This window comes from Podarcis liolepis, assembly GCF_965112155.1.
Source record: "Podarcis liolepis genome assembly, chromosome: 4".
In the NCBI taxonomy this organism is placed as follows: domain Eukaryota; kingdom Metazoa; phylum Chordata; class Lepidosauria; order Squamata; family Lacertidae; genus Podarcis; species Podarcis liolepis.
In genome coordinates, this window is record NC_139558.1 from 43679057 (window position 1) to 43703592 (window position 24536).

General features: G+C 41.9%; 1 protein-coding gene and 1 long non-coding RNA gene across 2 annotated transcripts in view; both read left to right on the top strand.

The window, feature by feature from the left end:
- Positions 1 to 13456, top strand: part of PTCHD1 (patched domain containing 1) — a 65149-nt gene extending 51693 nt beyond the window's left edge. Inside the window, exon 3 of the mRNA XM_083501859.1 lies at positions 338 to 13456. Within this exon, the coding sequence (XP_083357985.1) occupies positions 338 to 1992 (1655 nt within the window). The 3' untranslated portion in view covers positions 1993 to 13456. The remainder of the gene's footprint in view (positions 1 to 337) is intronic.
- Positions 13457 to 14529: 1073 nt separating this feature from the next.
- Positions 14530 to 24536, top strand: part of LOC310706393 — a 42220-nt gene continuing 32213 nt past the window's right edge. Inside the window, exons 1-4 of the long non-coding RNA XR_014525828.1 lie at positions 14530 to 14635; positions 15144 to 15195; positions 16102 to 16257; positions 20331 to 20387. This is a non-coding gene — a long non-coding RNA (uncharacterized lncRNA). The remainder of the gene's footprint in view (positions 14636 to 15143; positions 15196 to 16101; positions 16258 to 20330; positions 20388 to 24536) is intronic.

Sequence of the window (24536 nt, forward strand, 5' to 3'; positions counted from 1 at the left end):
GTTAAAGTTCCCTTAACTTTGATAACTCATGAAGTGAAGACATGGCATGAAAAATGCATAAATTAGTTTTGATTTGAATAACTATCCTCACATAATTCTTCCTGTCCTGGTGACAACTGTGGCTTCCTCCTGGCACAGCACATTACCAGCCCTGATTGATATAGTTCCAGTGTGTGTGTGTGTGTGTGTGTGTGTGCGTGTGATTATTATTTCTGAAAACCACACCCATATGCACATATAAATGAATGCACCCTGGGACACATTCTCATTTACTGGTTTGTCCTCCCTTCCTGACATTACGATGGCATTTGAACTGTCGCTGTCTCCTTTATTTCAGGGCATGGATTATATGGAACTTTTGAAATGTTGTCCTCCTGGAGGAAAACGAGGGAAGACCAACACGTGAAAGAGAGAACTGCCGCCGTGTTTGCAGACTCCATGCTCTCCTTTTCTCTCACCACTGCCATGTACCTGGTCACTTTTGGGATAGGTGCCAGCCCCTTCACTAACATTGAAGCAGCCAGGCTCTTCTGCTGCAATTCCTGTATTGCAATTTTCTTCAACTACCTCTATGTACTCTCCTTTTATGGTTCCAGCCTCGTGTTTACTGGCTACATAGAAAACAACTACCAGCATAGTATCTTCTGCAGAAAGGTACCAAAGCCAGACGTCTTGCAAGAGAAGCCTGCCTGGTATAGGTTTCTTCTGACAGCCAAATTCAGTGAGGACACGGCAGAGTCAGAGGAGACAAACAGCTACGAAAGCCACCTCTTGGTGTGTTTCCTCAAGCGTTATTACTGTGACTGGATAACGAACACGTATGTCAAGCCTTTTGTAGTTCTCTTTTACCTTATTTATATTTCCTTTGCCTTAATGGGCTACCTGCAGGTCAACGAAGAGTCAGACATTAGTAACATTGTAGCAACTGCGACACGAACCATGGAGTATACTGCTGCTCAGCAGAAATACTTCAGTAATTACAGTCCAGTCATTGGGTTTTATATCTATGAATCCATCGAATACTGGAACATGACCGTCCAAGACGACATGCTAGAGTACACCAAGGGGTTTGTGAGGATATCGTGGTTTGAGAGCTACTTAAATTACCTTAGAAAACTCAACATATCGACGGGTTTACCCAAAAAGAATTTCACAGATATGCTGAGGAACTCCTTTCTGAAAGCTCCCCCGTTTGCCCATTTTTCAGAGGATATCATTTTCTCCAAGAAGTACAACAATGAAGTCGACATTGTGGCCTCTCGAATGTTCTTGGTGGCCAAGACCATGGACACCAAACGGGAAGAGCTTTACCATCTCTTGGAAACCTTAAGAAAGCTCTCCCTCAAATCCAAGGTCAAGTTCATTGTCTTCAACCCTTCGTTTGTCTACATGGATCGTTACGCCTCGTACGTGGGGGCCCCCTTGCAGAACTCCTGTATCAGTGCTTTATTCCTCCTCTTCTTCTCTGCGTTCCTGGTGGCAGACTCTCTCATCAATGTGTGGCTCACGCTCACCGTTGCCTCAGTCGAATTTGGAGTTATAGGTTTTATGACCTTGTGGAAAGTAGAGCTGGACTGCATTTCTGTGCTGTGCTTAATTTATGGGATTAATTACACTGTTGACAACTGTGCACCTCTCTTGTCAACGTTCATCCTGGGCAAAGATGTCACGAGAACTAAATGGGTGAAGAATGCCCTGGAGGTGCATGGGGTAGCTATTTTACAGAGCTACCTCTGCTACATTGTTGGTCTGGTTCCTCTCGCAGCTGTGCCTTCAAATCTGACCCGTACACTGTTCAGGTGCTTGTTTTTGATAGCATTAGTCACCTTCTTTCATTGCTTTGCCATTTTACCTGTGATACTGACTTTTCTGCCACCATCCAAGAAAAAGAGGAAAGACAAGAAAACTCCTGAGAACCGGGAGGAAATAGAATGTGTTGAAATGGTGGATATGGATAGCACCCGAGTGGTTGACCAAATTACAACAGTCTGACTTAGTTGGTTTGTTTTTCTTTTTAAAAACAAAACAAAAAAAAACACAAAAAAGCCACCCTAGATCTTACCAAGAGAAGAAAATCATATTGATTATATAAAGAATGGTGTTTGGATGTCTGTTTTCAAATTAAAACCAGGAGCATCCAAAGCAGTGTGTGAAGGGGGGGAAAAATAGCTATACATTGATTGGCCTTCACATAAAAAGTACAGTGAAATTTACATTCACCCAATACAAAGAGAGTGTCAGTTTGGGCTGCTGCCTGAGATAAGAGAGTAGAAGAGTTGGGTTGGTGACTAAATGGCATACTGCTTGTGTTTGTCCTCCAGATGTTCCTGCCCCTGTGGCAAAATCCCAGCACATTGAAAGGTCAACTGTCAAGGCTGAAGGAGCCGTTAAGTGTACGTTTTGGACATCAAGGCTATAGGAAACTTTCAATACAGCAATAACTCAAGTCAGTGAGTCAGCTATTATGGATCTTAGCCATCACATCTAACTTCCCTTTTTGTTGCTTCCTCCCCCCCTCCCTCCGCCGCCTTTTCTGAATGGAAATGCATATGCAAGTTTGTTAAACAACAACAACCACAAAAGGCCAAGAAGATTTTTTTAAAAAAATGCATACGCAATGGTAAAATACAGCAATCACTGTCAATGTAGGGTCATGTTGCAGTTGCCTTCTTTTCTGAATCAAGAGATGTTTTAAAATGTAATCAACCCCCAGTATATTTTTTAAGATAACATGATTTTGTAGCATTTCTTTTTTTTCTTTTTAAAGAAAACAGGGAAATAATGATATGTATACAACACAGAGACAATTCTTGTTCTCTGATCCAGCTCCGCTTTCTAAATGTGTTTGTCTCATTTAGGAGACCTGGTTTACTGATGCTAGATTTTGTAGCGCTCTCTTAAATATGCTAGGGGGTCTAGTGGCAGAATAGAGAAGGGATATATTAAGAACTTCACCACCAAAATCCATGAAATAAGCCTCCGATGCCTAAATTTCATCAAGCAAATGTGAATGTTAGGGCTCTTTTTCAAATAAGAGCCTTCGCTCCAGGCCATTCACTAGTAATACACACGATGAGGTTCAATGAGCACCTTTACGTAACGTGTAATGTGGGCTACGACCCTCTGTCAGTAATTTCCATTTCAGTAATCTCGACTGTAGACCATGAGTCACGGAAATTAGTGGGGCTACTTTCAAAGAAGTGGCTTTTGAACTCTCAGTATTGCATCAAGTTTATGTTAAGAGCAGATGTCCTGATAATAATGGAAAACAATGGATGCCACCCCTGCCCTTAATAAATAAAAAAATAAATTTGATACAGAAAACAAGAGACAGATAGAAACCAATTTAACAGACAAATTATTAACATTATTGCAATGATCTATGCCAGAGGAGTTTTTAAGATATTTGTGTCTCTTTCCCTATTTTAGCTAAAGCAATGCTACTGCCCCTTACAAGCTTTAATGAAAGCGTTAGAAACCAAATCTTATGATGCTGCTTTAGCTTCCATGGCACAGGAAAATATCCTGTGGATAGTAACCTGCAAGCCCCACCCACCCACCCAGTCATCAACATTATTGCACTGGGATTGGGCAGGCAGCACCGGGCAGCCAACCTTCCAGTCTTACCCTATGATCTTCTTATAGATCTGTTTCTTAGCCCTGCACCTGCCCTGAAAAAACAACAATACCTTTTGGTCATTGGAGCTGTGCAAAAGCTGTGCTAGAACCCTTATGTGACGGTACCAGTGCAGATCCAACACCGAGAATGAGTTTTGACCTCAAGATCAGGGCAAGGAGTGTATTTGCCCTCTTCTGTTGGCACTGGGTCATTTAGGCCAGTTCCTATGGGCTAGTGTAGAGAATGGATTGGGCTATTAATGCCACAGCCAAGAAAGTGAACCAATGGTCTGGCTTCCACAAATAATCTTTCAATAATAAAGAATATTTTTGTTAGAGGGAAAAGTTAGAATGAGCTTCTGTGTTCAGATATTATATACAGTATATAAGCATTCCGATTTCCCCCATGGAATCTGTCAAGGACTTAAAAGAGTGCACAAATTATCTCCCATACGTCTAGCTAACAAAAGTGGTCTCTCCTCAATCACAGATGTTTCCGATTGCCTGCAGTTTGGACAAACTTGGAGGATAAGCACACGAAGCATTTGCTGAAACAAACTAGTGATTTGGTGAAGTCTCTTTTGTTCCTTTCCAGATATCCATCCAAGCCATTCTTGCTGCTCCGCTTTGATGGAGGAGCTTCTTTTGTTGCTGTTCAGCTGTTGGGTATCTGTATGTATGCGCAAGTTAAGATGTTTTGTTTCAATGTAAAGTATTTTGTCATTCTTGCCAGCTTGAGAGGTGCTCAAGCAGGAGACATTTGCATCCCTGCCAAACCTTTTTCCTTCCTAAAATGGAAATCACACACAGGCACACAAAGTACCATAATGCCCAGGTTTGGCAAGCTGCTGTGAGCACAAACACTCTGATTAATATACAGTAGAAACTGGAAGTTGCAATGTACCTTCCTTCTTGCTATGTACCTGCAATGTACCTTCCTTCTATGATTCATCAGCTGCATACAGCAGTGGTTTTCAACCAGTGTGCCGTAGCACCCCAGGGTGCCTTTAATGATGGTCAGGGGTGTCATGGGCAACACTGGCCTCTGTCCCTCTTTCTTTCCTTCCTTCCCTCCTCTGATGCCTCTTTGGGGCAACCTCTCTTTGGGGCAGAGGGGGCAACTCCTCTGAGGGACGGCAGCAGTGACTGCCCGGAGGACTGTCAAGGAGAGGGGAGAGGAGAGGAGGCTGAGGAAACATTCCACAAGGGAGGGTGTCCGAAAAAGGGTGAGAGGCTGCCAGCTCTGCAGGAAAGGGGTGACATAACTCCTGAGTCCCACAGGGTTGCCGCAGAAAGAATGTAGTTGGTCAAGGGAGCTATGGACTCAAAAAGGTTGAAAATCTTTGGCATGCAGTTTAATCCTGAGCTGCAGGTGTGTGTGTGTGTGTGTGTGTGTGTGTGTGTAGTTTGCATAATTTGGACAGGGAATTCTAAACCATGGAGGTCAGTGGGGAATGAAATGCAGAAAAGTACAAGCAGTACGGCGCTAATTCACAAAATAGATATTAATACTACATACATTGTGGCTTTGTTATAAGTATGTGCTGAAAATTCTTTGTCTTGGATTAGTCCACAAGTGAGCGCATTAACCCTCATGAAGTAGTGAACTTCGACGGTTTCACATTGCAGTCCCCCTTTGAAGGTTGTTTGTTCCAGGATAGACACTGAAAGTCACTTACTGAAGTCCTAGGAGTTTGAAATGTTCCCCTGCTGGCTTTTGAACTTATCATTTCTGATGTCAGATTTGTATCCTTGGATTCTTTTGCATAGCGACCAGAGTGTTTGTCTTATTTAGAATGCAGAAGGGCATGGCTGATAGATGATGTCATATATAATACTGAAGATGAGCAGTTGAATGAACCCCTGGTGTTATGGATGGCATTATTAGGTCCTGTAATACTCTTGTCTGAGTAGGCATGGAGACAAGGCTGACATCTGGGTCTGCCATGGGTTGTTCCCTTTGTCGGTGTCTGTATCTTTCCTTTGTGACCTGTTGCTGTTGGTGGATCCACTTTGGAGCATGGTAGCTACTTTAAAGAGGCAAGCGAATTCTTCATTCACAAATTCACCCCAACAGAAACTGAAGCCCTATGGCACAATTTAATTTACAGTAAGATAAATATATTTCTTTTGCTGAAAATTTTAAATTATTTCCATCGCATAGAAAGTGATTTTGTTCTTCCTACCCCAGGTTATGGTCTAGCAGAATCTTTTATCTGAAAATCTGCACACTTGTTTCAATTATTTTTCCATACTTGCTTTTAAGCTGGATTCTAAATTTGCCTTCCAGATACGCAGCAGAATAAATCCATTTCAAAGATATGGACATTTAAATCTCACTGGAATTAATGAGGCTTTAAAGTAGCAACTCTGTGTTGGATTGTGGCCACTGATCTTAGATCTTCTATGGCACATCATTACATTTTCAAAATATCACCCACTTACCCTAAGTGCTAATCACTTAAAAGGCAGTTACAGTAAGCTTTTAAGTTTACTCTATTATAATTCCTTTAACCAAAAAACTCATTTAAAAACATTACAACACCCATTTAATAACTGATTGGTCAGAGCAGATTTTACTCCAGGGTGGCAGAATTACCGGTAGCTTAATTTACTTGGCCTAGCAAGTTCATTCACACTGGTATTCCTGGAGATATTATTCCCTATAGTGGCTTTGTGCAAATTCATTCTCAATTTACAAGTGATCTGAGTCTAGGGAGAAATGAAGGAAGAAAAACTGGAGCAATTGGAACAATTTCACTGCAAATGATCCATATCCAAAACTTACGCCCAGCATTTTATTGGAAACAATGCAAATTAGATGAAGACTAGAGTTCCAAAACCTGAAGAAGATCTATCCAGCAAAGAAAAACCCTAAATGCCAACCACCTTATTAAATGAGGCCAGGCCTGTAAAAGCTTAAGGACTACTAAATGGTTTGATGTTACACGGAAAGGTGCCAATGTCTCTTAGCATCCTATGAGGCTTCATATGACAGTGCTTGGTGCAGCAGCAGTAGGGTTTTTTAAGTGCTGTTTTCTGTTCTTCTGCATGCTTATTCTCCTGCCAATAGATAACCCCTGCTGAAGTCAATGACTTGTTTCCATCGTGAAAGCAGAGACGAAACTAGTTTTGTTTTGGCTGGGAAATTCAGGGAAGTCAGAATTCACTTAGGAAACCCATCTTCAAACAACAAAAACTAAGCACCATGTTCAACCATATTTAGGGGGAGGATCATAGCTCAGTGGTAGATCAACTGCTTTGCATGCTGAAGGTCCCAGGTTCAAGCCTCAGCATCTCCAGATAGGACTGGGAGAGGATGCTGCCTGAAATCCTGGAGACCAACTAGACAGTGCTGAGCTAGATGGATCAATGGTCTGACTCAGTTTAAGGCAGCTTCCTACGTTCCTGCATTAAAATTAAATACTATGGGAGGGGGATCCTGGAGGCAGCATACTCACTGCTCTCTAAAAGAAACTATTATTTCCCTGTATATGTGGAAGGTGGAAAGCCATACTGATTATTTATGTTACATGGGAGTGGCTGCCAAGAATGCAAGGTGAGCATCACTTTAGGGTATGGCTGCATAGGGTTTATTGATGGGTTGATTCATTGCTGGAATATATGACCATATCATCCTCTACATAAGCTTGATACAACTTATAGTAGGGATAGCCTCAAAGCCACAAATAACGTCTCCCTGTATCTTTATTTAAAACTTTTCTTTTTCAGTCTTCCAATGCATCTGCATTGCTCCAAGTGGCTTGCAGCAGCTAAAATACAGCAAACCCATAATAAAACAACAAGGTATAGCCATGTGTTGGGATTTAAGGGGGGGCAGTGATTTCTATGTTTTTTTGTCATCAGTGCTGTTTCCATTCTGCTGCAGTTTGGCTTCTGCTAAAACCTACGTTGTTCATTTAACCATCTGCTATGACCGAAACTAACATAATGAATTATGTAATTAATTTGAATGCTTTTCAATGGAAGGAAAACACCTAAAACAATGCAGTAAATAATTTAATTGTGACCAACAAGCATTCAAATTTCTGCACCTGTTTCCATTTCTGATCTGACAGAATTTTCCAGCATTCCTAGCCATGCATCAGTAGAATGAACACAAAGACCACAAAATCATTTCATCAGCAGACTGCCTTTTGACTTCAGACGTACACATCTTATAGAAACCATTTTAAAACTACAAAATGCTTTTCTAAACAGAAATGCCTTGTGCTATTTTCAAAGCTATTTGAAGCTGTGGCACAGAGAATTCCAGAGGACTCAAGCCACTTCTGGGACTCCCCTTATGATTGCACACACACACCCCAGTCTTCTCAAGCATTGGGGAATTTGACCGCCTGCCAGATTCACACTCTCCTCTTTTAAATAGGGGTAACAGCCCAGCCCTGAGCTTCAAAGTTCCCTCACGGGGCCTTCTCTTCCCACCCAAAATGTTGTACCAACAGAGCCAGGCACTTATCCCCCATTATGTTTCAGCTTGGAAGGAGCAAGAGTCTCCAAGATACTCTCTAGATTCCGAAGCTGTGGCTTGGAATTTGAAGCACCAGAAGGTGCGTCTTCCAGGACCTCAACTCAACTTCTCCAACCTGTCCTTTGTTGTAAAAAGCTGTGCTCAGCCCCTGGCAATACTAACTAATGAGAGCGCAGTTGAGAAAACTGCAGTGGTACTGCTGATCCCTCAAGCAGAAACTAAAGGTTAACCTTGCGAATTCCATTATTGACTGGAATACGTAACCTCTATATTCATACAACTATTGTTAATTCTGAGCAGTGAAGAAAACGAATCTCGGCTGCAGGAGTAATGAACCAGCAAGTAGGAAACATCAGCAAAACTTTGATGGGGTTTCCAAAAAGAAAAGGTATCATTTAGAGGCCACAGAGCATGAAAGCAGAAAACAACTGCCAGGTAAATTGAGAGGAGGAAAGTGATCATGTTATTTTCTAAGGGGAGGTGTTGTTTTTCCAGGACTTAGAGCAGAAACATTTCCACCTCTAGCATTCCCCATCAGCTTCCATTCTGACAGTCTAGCTAGTCAACATAGCATGCTAATTTCTCATTATTTTTAAATAGCCATATTGGCTGCAAGTTCATCTCATCTCTAGTGACTGTACTGAAGCATTTGGGTTGGAAATGATGCCTACAATCCAGGCAAAGTTGTTGGAATAGAATTAAAGTAGTTAGTCCCAACACCACCAGTTTCTTTTTGCCTTTCATTCATGCGAAGGAAGTTGCATAAAATGAAGTTGTTCAGTAACGTGCCTGCCTTTTGCAATTGGGTTTTGTTCAGCCTGTTGTTTAGGGTGAAAATGTGTTTTCGTTTAGAAACAGATCCTTTTTAATTCAATGTCTCTGCAGGACAGGTTCCAGGGAACCTTGGGCAAGATGCCCTCTGGGGTCCCCCGCCTCATTTTCCACACTATCAGAGGGAGCAGCAATTCTGCATCTGCTTCCTTCCCCACCTCATTCTGGCAGAATGCAGGTGGCAGCTACTGCTGCTCCCCTCCACCACTGCTAGCTGCTCACCTGGTGATCCAGCAGCAATGACTGGTAGGAATACCGCCAGCTGCTGTTGCCCAGAAACAGAGAGCAGACAGCATTGGCGGCTGCTACCCACTGCTGCCAATCATTCACCTGCTCAAATGGATGCAGTGGTGCTGGAAACTAGAAGATGCGAGATCCACTTGCCTACCTACTCCTCCTTTCCACACAACTGCTGCTGCAATTAACGGTTGCTGCTGGCCCATCACTGGCTCATCCAATCAGTCTTCAGTTTTTGCTTGGCCAACTAGATTGGTGGGTGAATGATGGGTATCTCTCCAGGGAGGAAAAGGGACCACTGGTCCTGTTTCTCTTATGTTGAGAGAAGAGGAAAGAAACCACAGTAACCAAGCAATTGGTGGCATGGCACAGCACTAACAGCAGTGTGTTCCCCAAGAGGACTTGATCCAATCACTCTAGGCAGAGACAAGCAATAGCCAGTACAGTCAACAAGAGGAGGGTGGGCACACCTTATTCTGTGTGAAGGAGGTGACCACCACCACTGTTCCAGGTGGCAGTGCTAAGGATGGAGAACCATAACCAACCAGAAGGACCTAGTCCCACTGCTCAAGAGAAAAAGCAGCTGCACCACAGTGGGTCATGGGTTGACAGTGGGCCCTCCTTAAATGTTAAGGCCTCAGTATCTGCCGAGTGATGCAGACCCCTTGGTGTTAGTCCTGCTCCTCTCTTGCAGTGAAGTAACAGGAAACAAATATGAAAATAATATTTAATTTTAAGGTCTAGATTTCAGAAGGGTTGACTGATAGCATTGTTTGTAGCGGACTGGCCTTCCATTTGCTCAGTCAAGTGCAGTAGTAATCACAGGAAGCTCTCAGTTTTCAGTATGACTAGAAATGGAAGACAACGACAGTGGTACCTCGGTTTATGAACTAAATTTATTCTGGAAGTCCGTTCTTAAACCAAAACCATTCTTAAATCGAGGCGCACTTTCCCTAATGAGGCCTCCTGCCGCCGGTGCCCTTCCACCGTTCAGATTCTGTTCTTAGACTGAGGTAAAGTTTGCAAACCGGGACACTACCGGTTTTGCAGAGTTCATAAACCGAATTGTTCGTAAACAGGGCTGTTCTTAAACCAAGGTCACTATAAATTGTTGAACACATGAAGCCCTTTTACAGCGATGTAGTGTGAACTTGACAAAGAAGAACTGAATGCAACATACAGTATGTTCCACTAATAAATCTAGTTTTGCCCTTCAGAAGGGAATGAAGGCTGGCTATTTTTAAACTTTGGCTTCAACCATAATAGAATATTCTAGTCAAACATATGTAGGAAAGTATTTTCATTGTAGTCATGTACTAGAGTCTCTTCATTTCCTCCTACGTCCCTGGTCACTTCCTTCTAATATCTAAAAAGAATGGCACCAAGATTGAGTCTACTGGGGAACCATACCAATAGCTATGGAAGTCCTACTCCTTTGTCTTAAGTGTGCAGTGATAGACTGCACTTGGTCAGTGATGAGAGACAGGCATGTTCTTGCTTTCCTCTAAGGCTTCTAGGATTCTTCCATAAGGTGGAATTCTGCCATCAGTGCAAGTGTTTCTCTTTACCAGATGGAACTATCTCCCTTTTCCTGCCCCCGCGCACTAGTTATGGGGTTCTCCAGACCCTCCCAGGCAGATTTGGGGAGGGCATGGGGACACATGGGGCAGGGAGAGGCAGAAAATCATGTTGTTTCAGTGGGGCTCTTTGCACCAGTTTCCACTGCCACAACAGCTTAGTTGAATCCAGCCTTGATGACTCAAAACGGTGCAAGACTGAGCCCTGATCACCTACCCAGGAAGTAACAGTGTTTGGGTAATGGAAGCATAGATGCAGCCCTCCAGTCCACCATGCAAATAACAGACATGGGTGTAAATCAGAAGCGTTTGTTAATTGTATCAACAGAGTGGCCATGGAGCTGTACACTCCAGCTCCATGCTTTCCATCTCCAACCTTCCCATGTGGCCCTGAGTGGGGGGGGGGAGGACTATAACTGTTTTGACAAACCGCCATGCAGTCTCTCATCAGATCTTTCCATTCAACATGGGGAGGTGGGGTGGAAGGTGCAGGGTTTCCCTGCAGAGCCCTGCCACAGATACAGTTAAACAAATATCTGAATAGGGCTCTGGAATCTCTGCAAAGGGGTGTCGTTCTTGGAAAACACTCATTTTCAAGGTGTTGGAGAGGACCTGAGCCCTGATAACAATTAAGCCCTGCCTTTCTTTTGGACAAGTTTGGCTCTTCGGGGTTTCCTTGGGCATTGTTTTTTTTAACAAGCTAGAGACATGATTCATCAGCAATTGTCTTTTGTGTGTTTTTAGGTGGTTTGTGAGACTGTGACAAAAATAATACATTAACGATCCAAGGTTTCACTGAAGCTTCCATCACAGGCACTTCCATGGTGCAAGTTGTTGCATTCATGACCCTCCTATGTGGGAGAACTTTTGATTTTACCTCCAATGTGTAATCAGTTGTGATTAGAGTAATTTATGAATCGATGATGAATCACATAAGTCAGTAATGAGCTACAGGTAGCGTGCAGAGTCCTGGTAAGGTTCACCCACTTCCAACATTGCTTTCCCTTTGCCTTCACCCTGTGAATGCCTTCACTGGTCACAGCACACCAATAGTGGGTGGCATGGTGGGGCACCTCTGGTCACCTAGTCAACAGCTGTGTCATTGCTGCTTACCAACATGTAAAGGGCAAAGTGGCAGTGAGGTTGGCAAAGAGCAAATGCACTGGCAGGACCATCAAATTGGCTCCCACAGCGCATTCGTGCCATGCTGGCCTTGCTGCCTCATCTCTTCCCCTTTGCCTTCCAGTAAGTAGCACTGGTGTGACTGACCAATGATCAGGGGAGCAGGGGCACCTCACCACACCATCTGCTACTGTAGTACACAGTGTGTGAACTGATTTTAATTGAGAAACTTTTCAAAAACCACCATAGAAGAAGAACCATGGTCCTTTGTTACAAAAAGTTTTTTAAAAAGCTTAAACTGTGGAACATGGCATCACCAGCCAGCCACAATTCATAGTCCAAACATTGATTGCCTGACACATGTTGCCTGTAGTTAATTATGATACCAGTCTAGAACTTGACACTGAATTGACCTGAATAGGTTGTCTTTATTTACTGCAATCCTCAACAGCTTACTCTGATTCGTCATATGATTCTGATACATAGGTGTGTTTTTGGTGTGTGTGTCTTTTGAAGGTGATAGGCTTCTAAAAGAAGAGGTGAAATCCCACAGATGAGCTGGTCAGAAACGAGGAGCTCTTACTTGAAAAGAAAACTAGTTTATTAAATGGCCAGATTTGGTGAATCCAGTTTATTTTAAATCAAAGTACACTTTTAGAACCTTGACAGTTGACCTTCCATGGGTAAGAATGTTGAACTGTTTGGGGAATCATGGGCTCCTTTTAGTGGCTGATTGTATCCCTCCTCCTCATGCTCTGTGAAACTAAAACCCAACAGCATATTCAGATGTGGGCTGCTCTAGCATAGAGCACCTGGTCCATGTTTGTGGACATGGTGACAATGACCAAATAGTGTATAGTTAAGTTTGCTTTGCGAAGCTCAGACTGAACCTAGCAACTATCATGTGCTCTCTTTGCTAAATTCATACCCATGAGTAGCTCTGGATGCTATTACGTTGGGCAGATCCAGGAATGCAGTTTTAACATGTGATTCAAGTACATGTGCAATGTATGTGCATCAAATATATACATTGCCAAGCTTTCTATGAGCATGAAGGGGAGGAAGGGAATCTCAGGTGACTAAGCAATGTAATGAAATGAGTTGTTGTTATCGCTGTTATTTTATTTTGCTTTGAAAGTTTTGTGGGTTTCTCAGCCACTGAGGAGGAAATCGTCTTCTAAGAAAGAAATGTGTTTGTAAGCCTGGCATTGATTTTATCTCTTGAAAGAAAAACTCTCTTCTCTCTTCCTCTCTCTTCCTCTCTTTGTTTTCCTTGCAAAATTCCCAGAGTTCAGCCACTATGGTTTAATGGCTCCCCTAACACTCTTTTGCAATTGTAAGCACTCAGGGGTTTCACTGAAAAGGGTGGCTGGATGCAGCTTCAGGACTAATTGTATCCTACAAAGTTATGTAATTATGCACCAACAGCTGAAGGGACACAATTTTAAGTCAACCTATTGTGACAGACACTGTGTAATGTCATACAATCAAATGCAATGTTTAGTAAACATAAACCTCTTTGTCATTTTGTATTTATTTATACAGGTTTAAAAAAAATAAAGCACACATTTAAAAAAAATGTGTTTTTTGGTATATTTGTATTGGTTTATATCAATTTTATACAAAGAACTGTACAACTGTAGGAAATTGTTGCAGTCCCACTGGACAGCCCATTTAAGCACACATCAATGGGAATAAATAGGTTTATGCCCAAGAATAACATACAGCTTTTTCTGCTGTGCCCAGCTTCATTCCTTTATTGGCCCATGTACCAAGTATGGATTTTCTAGCATGGATTTTTGCCGGCATCTCCATTCAGACTTTGGGAGAGGGGCAGATTTCATCTTCCCATCCCTCTGTCCCCTGTTGATTTTCAGGGTGTTTAGTCATTTAGAACATTTATTCAATACCTTTCTTTAAAAGCCAATCATTTTGGATTTTTAATACTGGGGGGGGGGCACTTTCAGAGTGAAGGGGCTTCATGATTGCCAATCAGCACTATGTACAGCCAGCGATGAAGCTTTATTATCATAGTATGAGCCAGCCAACATTTTACAGTCAGCTTCTCTGTATACAGGAAGGGATTTCTGCTCCCATTTCTGCTTGATCTAACATAAACCAAGCTTGATTGAATTTCTAGATGTTCATAGGCACTAGAGGTTCATAGCAGACTCATCTATAAGATGTGTAACATCTGAGCCAAGTTCTGGAATTTCAGCTCACCCAAAGGTTTCACCAGAAGTGGTGACACCAGATTGGCGCTGCCCACGCCATATCAGCCTTGCTGTCTCCTCACTCCTCCACCAAGGAGGCTAGCAATGAAATTCCATCCTACAGGCCCAGACACTTCTGAACTTAATTGTTCTGCCGTCGTAGCAATTCGTAATAATAATATTCAAGATATTCCCTGCCTTACAGGTACCTAAGATGCTGTTGTTTCTTGCTCCTGCCAAGTACCTGCTCTATGGTACACTATGGATGGAATTGTAGGTTTTGAAAGAAGCAAAAGACCATCAAGTTCAAAGCTTTGCCATTGTGCAGAGAAAACCATCTATCCAATGGATAGAAAACCATCTATCCAATTTGTTTCCTGCTTGGCAGGGGGTTGGACTCGATGGCCCTTGTGGTCTATTCCAACTCTATGATTCTATGAATTCAGCCCTGTCCCAAGCAACCTTTTCAATGGAAGATGAAGTATAATAGAAGCTGGACACAGCTGCTTCAGATACAAATGTGATCCAAAGCCACACGCTGCAAGGTAAGATTGTGCTTTTTGTGTGTGTGTTTACCATCAACTAGACCTAGAAATAAATTCCAAACATTACGTTCAGATCATAAGTGTAAGCAAAACCCATGCCACTCAAATCTTTTTTCTAGAGGCACTGAATGTCTAGAGAAGTGGGAAGAATTCTGAAGAGCATATATGTGGAAATTTACTGGCCCAGAGAAACCTCTCTTCAGCAGTACTTCTTTCTGAAATTGCTTCTCCTTGACAATTCTCTGGTGATAGTTTTTTCCGGGGGGGGGGGTGGTCTGGGAAGAGTCATCCTGACCTGTAAGCAATGATACCCCTCAAATCTAAGGAAGGTTTCTCTGAAAATCCAAGCTCAAAGCTGAAAATATTTGTCTTTCCTCCACTCACATTTCACTTGGTGTGCAGCACTAAAGCCACATGTTTTTACTGGGTTGATTGATCTGTTAATATTTGGGGACCGGGGAATTCTCTCTCAGAATTTAATGTTTATAATCATGGAACTTTCTTCCAGCCAACCCATTCAATGTTTCCTTGATATGTCCAACTGGCATGGTTTTCAGGAAGTCTTATTAGAAGACAAAGGTAAGAACTGGCTTCTTAAATCAGATCATAATTATACAATTGGATAAGAACAATTGGGCAATTTTTTTTTAGTGGGGAGGGAAGACATCCTGAAGAGATGAATTATGATACCTATTTTTAATATGGAACTATTGTTCTGGCACACCAAGATAGAAAGCAAAAAAAACAGGAGATCTGGGTGATTTATTTGGTTCTTAAAAGTTAATTCAGCAAACTTCTTTCTTGTGGGCTTATGAAAGTCCTCTCTGCGGGCACAAAATGGTTTGAGGGAGAATTTTAGGATTTGTGCGGACGGACCTAAGAAACAGCTGCTGTAGCAGCATGGTCTCTACCAGCCCTTGCTGATTTGTAGGACAAAATCTGCATGAGGTTAATGCATTTCTAGGCTGTTAAACCTCCTACCTATGCCTTCTATGCTATCAAAAATTAAGTGATAACCAAGTTTTGGTCTATCACAATGCTCTCAGAAAAGATGGATATGTGAGAGTTCTTAATGCAAACATGCATAGCAGAAAAACCTATCAGGCAGTGCCACATCCCAAGATGTTGGACTATACTTCTCACCCTCCCTGACCATTGGCATGCTGGCTAGGGAGGATGGGAGCTGGAGTCCAGCAACCTCTGGAGGACCACAGGCTCTCCATTCCTGTCTTGGACATGTGGGGAACAGTTCCAAGCTCACTTACAGGAGGAAGGTAGCAATGTCTCCCCTTGCTCAGTTTTCTGCTGAAGCATCCCTATGGCATTAGAATTTGCATTTCTCAGAGGCAACAGGGACTTCTTTTCAGAAAGTGCAACATGCATAAGTTGTATCTTAAGAATTACCAGTCAGTGTCAACAGTGACCATGTCCCTGACACAAATCATAACAACCTGTTATTCTGACAGGCATTTGTCTTTTAAAAGGAGGATAGCATTGAAAGAGCAACATAATCGGAGCAGTGTTTCCAGCTACCCCACCCTTTGCTTTTGGGAGCCTTATAAGAAGCTGCTGCAGGAGAGAGACGGTGAGCAACATCATGGGTGGGTGCTTCTACGGCTAAGGTAAAACTGTAACGTCCCCTTGTTATTTTTGCTATTGGGTGCTGTATGCTGTATAGTGTTTAAATAATCTTGGTATATTCATAGTATTGAAATGTGACTTTTTGTATGTTGTTAGATTTGTATTTTTCTGTGTAATTACGAATTTTTTACTATGTTATTATTTTGTTATGTTATTACGAAATTGTTCTTCTGGTGTTTCTTTGTTGTAAGCTGCTTTGAGCATGATTCGTTTTGTGGAACAGCGGCATACAAATGAAATGAATGAATGAACTGAAAGATGACATGAATATCTGTGAAATGGAGACCCTTGATATTGCCAGTCATTCATCAACAAGTAATTTTTATGACATTACCAAAGGGATTTAAGGGCTCTAAATACAAACTGAGCAGCAAACCGAATACACATTTTTCCCCTGCCTTATAAAATTCCCTCCATGTTGCCGCTTTCTGCTGCTGCAATATTAGTAGCAGAATCCAGCAAGAGCCTATCTGTATTTTTCGGGAGACTGTCAGAATGGGAAGAGATTGGAGGTCAGTGTCAGGAGTATATGAGATTGGAAGAGTGCTGCATTTTGCAAGGCTTTTCTGATGGTAGCATTCTCTCGGTTTCTGTCAATGCGGAGTTCTGCAGTGTATTTTAATAAGCAGTGCTTATCCTCTACTGCAGGCTTGTCGTGTGCATGTGATACGCCAGCCATTTACTCTCACCCACTGGGTGCCTGATAAGCACCCATTTGTGATGGCTGCAAATCATCAAGCACATGGGAGCTCCCCTTCTGACAAACAACATGAAAGCATCTGTTTTCCTCCTTCAGGGATGCTTAACAGATAACATGTAAATAAAGTCCTCTTTTATTTCTTTTTGATACAATTCTGTACCTTTACACTCACATTCTTGAGGAAAGCCCAGAACAGGGTGCACAGGGACACAGAGGGAGAGGAGAGGGAGGCAAAGTTCTGTTGCGCAAGCAGAAATCCTTGCACCAGCAGAAGCACTTAGCTGGATATCATCCGTTGAAACCAATGGACTTAACTTACTTAAGTTCATTGAATGCAGTTAGTCTACTCTGAATATGATTAAGGTTGCATATCACCCAATAATAATAAAACAGTAAAAAAATAAATACAACAAGAGTCACATACGTTTTTTTAAAAACTCTGTCAGGTAAGATGTCTGCCTGAGTAACAAAGATATAATAATAAAACCCAAGAGCATAGGTACAAACATTTTTTCAGTGCAACCTCTGTGAAGACTCTCACATGCTTCCCAGCTAGTATTGCCTTGGCCACCTGCCATTAATAAATGGAGAAGAGCTTCCCTAAATGGATCTTATGGAGTAGATAGGCTGGTCTGGAAGGAGAAGCTCCTAAAGAGCTGAGGTCATTGTTCTTGGCACAAAGTTTCATATTTTGGGGGGCTTTATAGCAAAAGCCTAACGTTAATCAACAACAGAATACACACGCACACCCAAAAGAAGTTCTCCACGTTTAGCCAGTTCATAATCTGATCTTCACACCTTCATATTTCATGTATCATTGATAGTTGGGGTACAGCAACAATGATTACAACCATAATTCTGTTGTTATCTATATAACTAAGCAGGTTAATGAGTTCCACCCAGCTATGCAGACTGAATGTGCACCTTGTCAATTTGGCAGTCAGCATCAGTTTCCCACTGACAGGTGACTTCTAGTTTGAGACTAACTGTTTCCATTAGTAAATAACTAGGGCCAAAATCCAATGCATATCTAATCCCATTGAAACCAACACACCGAACTCTGCGTAGATTGCCTGGATTGTGGCATAATATAATATTTAGAAAAATACAGTTCAAAGAAGAAGAAGAATTGTTCACTGGATGGATGTGCATTAGCAATAGTTTCTCTCATGTCTTCCATGCAAGCAAATCTGTGAGTTTATAATAAATTCCATCAGAGCCGAACAAATCATTCATTCTGAATAATTCATCTGATGAGTTTATCCTTTTTTCCTTTGTAAAATATCTACAAGCAGATCTGTTTCCCCCAATTGTATTTATTGCTCCAAATTAGTCATCTTTTTCTGATTCCAGAAAACATATTACAATTTAATTGTAATTATTCTCTGCAAGCTTTTCGTATTCATTTGGCATAAACATCCATTACAGTGCAAAGGATTTGAGTCAAACTTTGGCAATCATATGAATTTGGGCTACCAAGTTCAGCAGCTATTTAAATCAATGTTGGGTGGGGAGAGAAATCAACCAACTTTTTGGAAATTTTAATTTACTGTTGTTGAGAACTGCCAGCCAATATCCCAGTCGGAAACACATCCCAGCTATGACTCAAAGAACTGCTCTTGGATCTTGATCCATAATCACCTGTACTTCTTTGATCTTGACCCAGACTCACCCCTGCCAAGGGGAAATGCACAAATCTCCCCTGTGGTGAGATAAATCACCTGTCTAGCAATTCATCTCCTTGCAGGGCAAATGCATCAACTCCCAGTTTACACAAGAGATGGAGGAGAGCTTTGTTCGATCCATATTTTTACGTGAACCAACCTAATTCACATCTTTAGGACAAATACATGGATTAGAATTAAAGGATCAAAAATCCTTTAGGTTTTGCACTTCTTCAGATTCGTAAGGCAGTTCTCGGCTCAAAGAACATACTAAAATGTGTTAAAAATATGGGCAGTTGGGTCAAAATGTGTTTGAAAATGCATATATTGAGATAAAATTCATACTTAAATAATACACATAATTTTCATGTGGACTTTTTATTTTTAAAAAGTAGGTTAATACAGAAATGGCCTAGAATTAAATTAGAAATTGGCAGAGACCAGACCATTCATGCCTACATTGGTTCATATAAACCCATGAAATTTCATTGATTGATTGATGAGGCTGTTTGTATCCCACCTTGCAACCTAGGATCTCTGGGCAATTCACAATAAAATCACTAAAAAAATGTATCATATTCCACTGATTTTTTCCCCTAGAAAAAACACAATTAAAAAAACATATCAGTATCAGTGGTACAAATATCCAAAGACCTGAACCAAAAGCCAGATTTGTACCTGGCATCAGAACACCAGTACTATTGGTACTAACAAAACAAAAAAAATGTTGGGGTATTAGTGAAGACGGTTATTCGTTTTCCTTATTTTAAAAGGAAATAAATAAATAAATAAATAAGAACCCTATTATGGCCTACTGAAATTTAAAATATTTCAGTAGGCCATAATAGGGTTCTTATTTTATTTATTTATGCATGCATGCATGTATGTATTTATATTTCAAATAATTTTTATGCCTCTTTTATATGGAAAACACATATTTCTCTCAAAGTGGTTTACAACTTAAAATATCAAATATGGCATTACAAAGTATCAAAACAGTACATTGCAGATGAAAGTCAGATACAAAATACACATGCAAAGCACCATAATTAAAAAGAAAACAAAATACAGTGGTACCTCGGGTTACATACGCTTCAGGTTACAGACTCTGCTAACCCAGAAACAGTACCTTGGGTTAAGAACTTTGCTTCAGGATGAGAACAGAAATCGTGCACCGGCGGCATGGCGGCAGCAGGAGGCCCCATTAGCTAAAGTGGTGCTTCAGGTTAAGAACAGTTTCAGGTTAAGAACGGACCTCCAGAACTAATTAAGTTCTTAACCCGAGGTACCACTGTATTCTCTTAAATGTAAAAAGCACGATCGATAAAACTCATATGCAAAAATACAATAAAACTCCACAACATCGTTAGCAACTAATCAAATTAACTGAAATAGAAGTTGCACCCACACTTTCTCTTTCCCCCCTATAACCATTCCCAAATACAGCCTTAGCAGTTCTCCACATGCAAAGCATTCCCACCAAACATACAGGTAACACAGGTAACCCTCAACCAACATGGTGTTCCAAATGGGGAATAGTTTTCCATTTTTGACATTTGTATACAGAAACTTACCTGTACATAGGAGCTTACCTATGTTCCTAACAGAGCATGTTCCCCTTTTAAATTTTTGTAAACAGAAACTTACATGATCTTGCTCCTCCATTAACTCACGTCTCTCTTTGGCACAGGAGAATTAACAGCAGACAGTATGCAGGTGTGCAAGGAACACTCAACACAACTGCACTGTAAGTTTCCTCTCAAATGCTTTTATTCTTTCATGTTATTCTATAACTTGCCGCTTTACTGCAGTTTTCTCGGTGTATTCATTGCACATGGTTTGATTTGTATATGCGCCCTTCATAAAATAACAAAAATACACATTTTATGTAAATATATATGATGACAGTCCTCTGGAAGCCTTGCAATTTTATTTATTTAGATATTTCTATACAACCCTTCACCATATGGTCACAGGGAGGATGTGTCTAACATATTAAAACACACCTATACTTCCCCTGTCCCTAAATCCAGTTAAAACATCAGTACAAAGTAAACACAGCATAAAATAAAATAATAGCTTAAGACAGCAACAGGTGCAATACAAACTGAGCTCCACATACTATCCCTCCCCACTTCCTGGCAGAATTGTTATATCTTCCCACTATTCCTAAAGGATTGTAACGCTGAAGTGAGAGGCACCTATGTAGAGCAATTGTCCCAAAGTTTCAAAGCCACCACTGAAAGGTGCTAATACGGCTTTTACAGTCCTCTGTACAGTAGGACACATGGTCTCCTAAGCAGACACCTTCTCCTGAACAGGATGGGTTTTTTAAAAGGAAGCAGGACCCTTCAAATACAAACACTGCAGAATCAGAGCCCATTTGGCTTCACATCATGGCTAATTCAGCCCTTCTCAGGACAATTCACTGAGCATACAAACAAAATTTAGACAAAGTTCGGCATAACGATACTGAATTAACCAAAGGCCATTGCAAAGCCTTTTGTGACTGACACACTCTCAGCAAGCAGTTTTAGTCACGTGTCTTGGCCATTGTAGTGTGCTTTGGTTTTTCACTGTAAAATAAGGCCTAGTTCACAGGGAATTGTAAATAGGAATTATAATTAATGTTTGAGAAGTGCTTCGAAATCTTAGATGAAAAGTGCTAAACCTGAATAAAATATGAAGCAATTCTACGAGCTTTTTAAAATGCACAGCGTATTTCCCCCCAAGAGGACAATAAAAACTAGTTTGATTTAGGTCCTTTTGGAAATAGCTATTTACACAGAATAGTTGATCATCCTGGGCTAAGAATTGTGATATGGAAGATTAAAAGAAAAAAAGAACCGTCAGATCTTATGGGTCTGTTTCAGCTGCAGTGGCACAAACAGAGGGTGCTTTTCCCCACCCGCAATGCTGTGGCTGAAGCAGCAATATAAAACATGGCAGGCAACCCAAGGGAAACCTATTTATTATTTTTTAAAAAAAGAAAATGCTACTTCCAGAGGCAACCCCAGCTAACATAACGCAAGATGAAGCAGCATTCAGAGCTGGCAGACTATGAGTATCATTTAGGGCAGCACCATCAAACGTAGACACCAACTCTGGGCTTGTCTACACTTCCACTTGTCCCGTCTGTAGAAAGCATGGGTCTGAGTGGCTTTCTAGGCAAACTTCCAAGTGGTTTTGCCTTTGCCCCACAGTTTTCCCCTGAAGAAACTTGTTCTTTAGCATTAAGTCGGAGTAAATGTCAATCCAGAAAAAAGACGGGTTTTCCAGGGGGGAAAGGCAGGGCAAGCAGAGGTGTGGATTAACCATCTGACTCGGGAAGCACAATCTACTGTCATATTCTCATGCAAGCCACCCCACTGAAAATAATACAAGCAAAGCTGAGGGAAAAGTGCTTGCATATTTTCCTTTCACTTCAGTTAGGCCTGTGTGGGACACCTTCCCAGAAGTTTATGGTCCTTTGGTATCAAAAAGGTCACTAATTTAGGCTTAGTTGACAAAATCGGGAGGTTTTACTTGTAGTAACCTGCTCTGGCTACACCAATTGAACTCAGCCCAGGGAGCCTTGAAGCTCCTTGGCCAGGGAGCACTCTCCAGTGGTGACTGGTGATACTTTGCTGCAAAATTCCTACCCTCAGTGCTAGGGCTTTAAATAGTCTTGCTGTACCATCAATTTGAACACTAATTCCTTGAACTTGTCAGAGTGCTTTCTATGGAATGTTTTCTTGGGGGGAAATGTAGCTGTCCAAGGAAAATATCACCCTTGAAAGGTGGCCAGACCCCATTGCCTAGAACAGTTCAACTGGCCTTTTACAAGGAAGAGGCAGTGCTGCCAGTCTCTCAGGTGCCACCTTGCTGCCATGTTTACATTTGTCTCAGGGCAGCATAAACTTCAAGGGAGCAACAGCCGCTGTGTGCAAGGGGAAAGGCATGGTCTGAGGTCAAGCTTGAGGGCTGCCCTAGGGTAAAATTGATGACTGCCTGCGGCTGAGCTATGATTCTACTGCTACTGCGGTAAGCCATGCTGGCCTCATTAAAAACAATGGCTTGTATCCAACATTAGTCATACACAAAAAAGGACCACTGAAATTTAAAGATGTGACTAGCTTAGGTCCTGTAATGTAGGTGGGTCTACTGTGAGTAGAACTGTTGGGCACAATCCAATGGGTTTAATTAATCTCTACTATGTGTTGAGTTCAGCAGTGAGCAGCGAAGTGGTTCACTAGCAAAATTGCCAGTCACAACTGAGTCCCTTGGACTTGCCAATCAGAAGGTTGCCGGTTCAAATCCCCGCGATGGGGTGAGCTCCCATTGCTCGGTCCCTGCTCCTGCCAACATAGCAGTTCGAAAGCACATCAAAATGCAAGTAGATAAATAGGTATCACTCAGGTGGGAAGGTAAACGGTGTTTCCGTGCGCTGCTCTGGTTTGCCAGAAGCGGCTTAGTCATGCTGGCCACATTACCTGGAAGCTGTACGCTGGCTCCCTCGGCCAGTAAAGCGAGATGAGTGCCGCAACCCCAGAGTCGTCCGTGACTGGACCTAACAGTCAGGGGTCCCTTTACCTTTATCTTTACTATGAAGCAACCAAGGACAGAAAAGAACACCAACTCACTCCTTCATACAAGTACAAGGGTGCTGACTGGCTAGCCCCCCTGGCTCAGGCACAGGCTGTTAACATCCACAGGGGCAACTATCCAGTCAACAAATAGACACCTGTATGCAGTGCCTCTTGCCTCTAGGGCTACCTCCCAATATGTGAAGAAATTACCCTCCCTCTTGATCACCACAGAGAATGCTCTGGCAGGCCACCTCAGCAGTAACCACCAGCTGGAATGTGACTGTTGTCTTTTCTCAGTACAATTAAAATTCCTGACGTGCTTCTGTAGGTGTGCTGCGAGTTAATTATATTCAAACCTAAATGTAACTGAGACAGAGTAGGGTTCTCTCACCACTGCCCCTGCCATACACACATCAATAAAAAAATAATGTTTGAGAGTTAATTCATAGGTAACATGGATTTCACTGAGGGCTCAGGTCTGTCTGATCCATTCACCCATGCAATAAAAGCATTTAGAAGTAACAGGGATGATGCTGTTGTTAGCAGCCAATATGTTTTTTGCTGTGCAGTTTTAACAAAATCACCTTACCCTGAATAAGACTGATGAGTAATTTGGGATGGCTCTGCACCTAAAGAGGCATTACATGGTTTTATATTTGCTTAGTCATTTTGCCCTTCATTTCTCATTTAAGGACTTGCTTTAGTCTCTTGTAAAACCAGGAAGGAAAATGTATGAAAAGAAGCTGACACATTCTACAATGCTTGTGTTTTTCTTAACTGCTAGAAAAGCAGCGCTCAAACCCGGTCATTCTGAATAGTCATTTAAAATATTACAACCTTGATCACCAAAAGCAGAGTTGGGTAACCTGTGCCTTTTCAAATGATGGACTGCAACAGCCTTTTCCAGCCTATTGCCCTCAGACACTGCTGAACTCCAGCTCCCATTAGTCCAAGCTGGTAATGCAAAGAATAAGTGATGATAGGATTGGAGTCCAATAATATCTGAAAGCCACCAGGCTGGGAAAGGCTGAAAGCTCCTCTCCCAAGTAGATCATGTGGTGACAATCAGCACATGTATACTCCTGCCAGGCAGAAGAAGAATAGTTTGGACTTGATATCCCGCCTTTCACTCCCCTTCAGGAGTCTCAAAGCGGCTAACATTCTCCTTTCCCTTCCTCCCCCACAACAAACACTCTGTGAGGTGAGTGGGGCTGAGAGACTTCAAAGAAGTGTGGCTGGCCCAAGGTCACCCAGCAGCTGCATGTGGAGGAGCGGAGACACGAACCTGGTTCCCCAGATTACGAGACTACCGCTCTTAACCACTACAC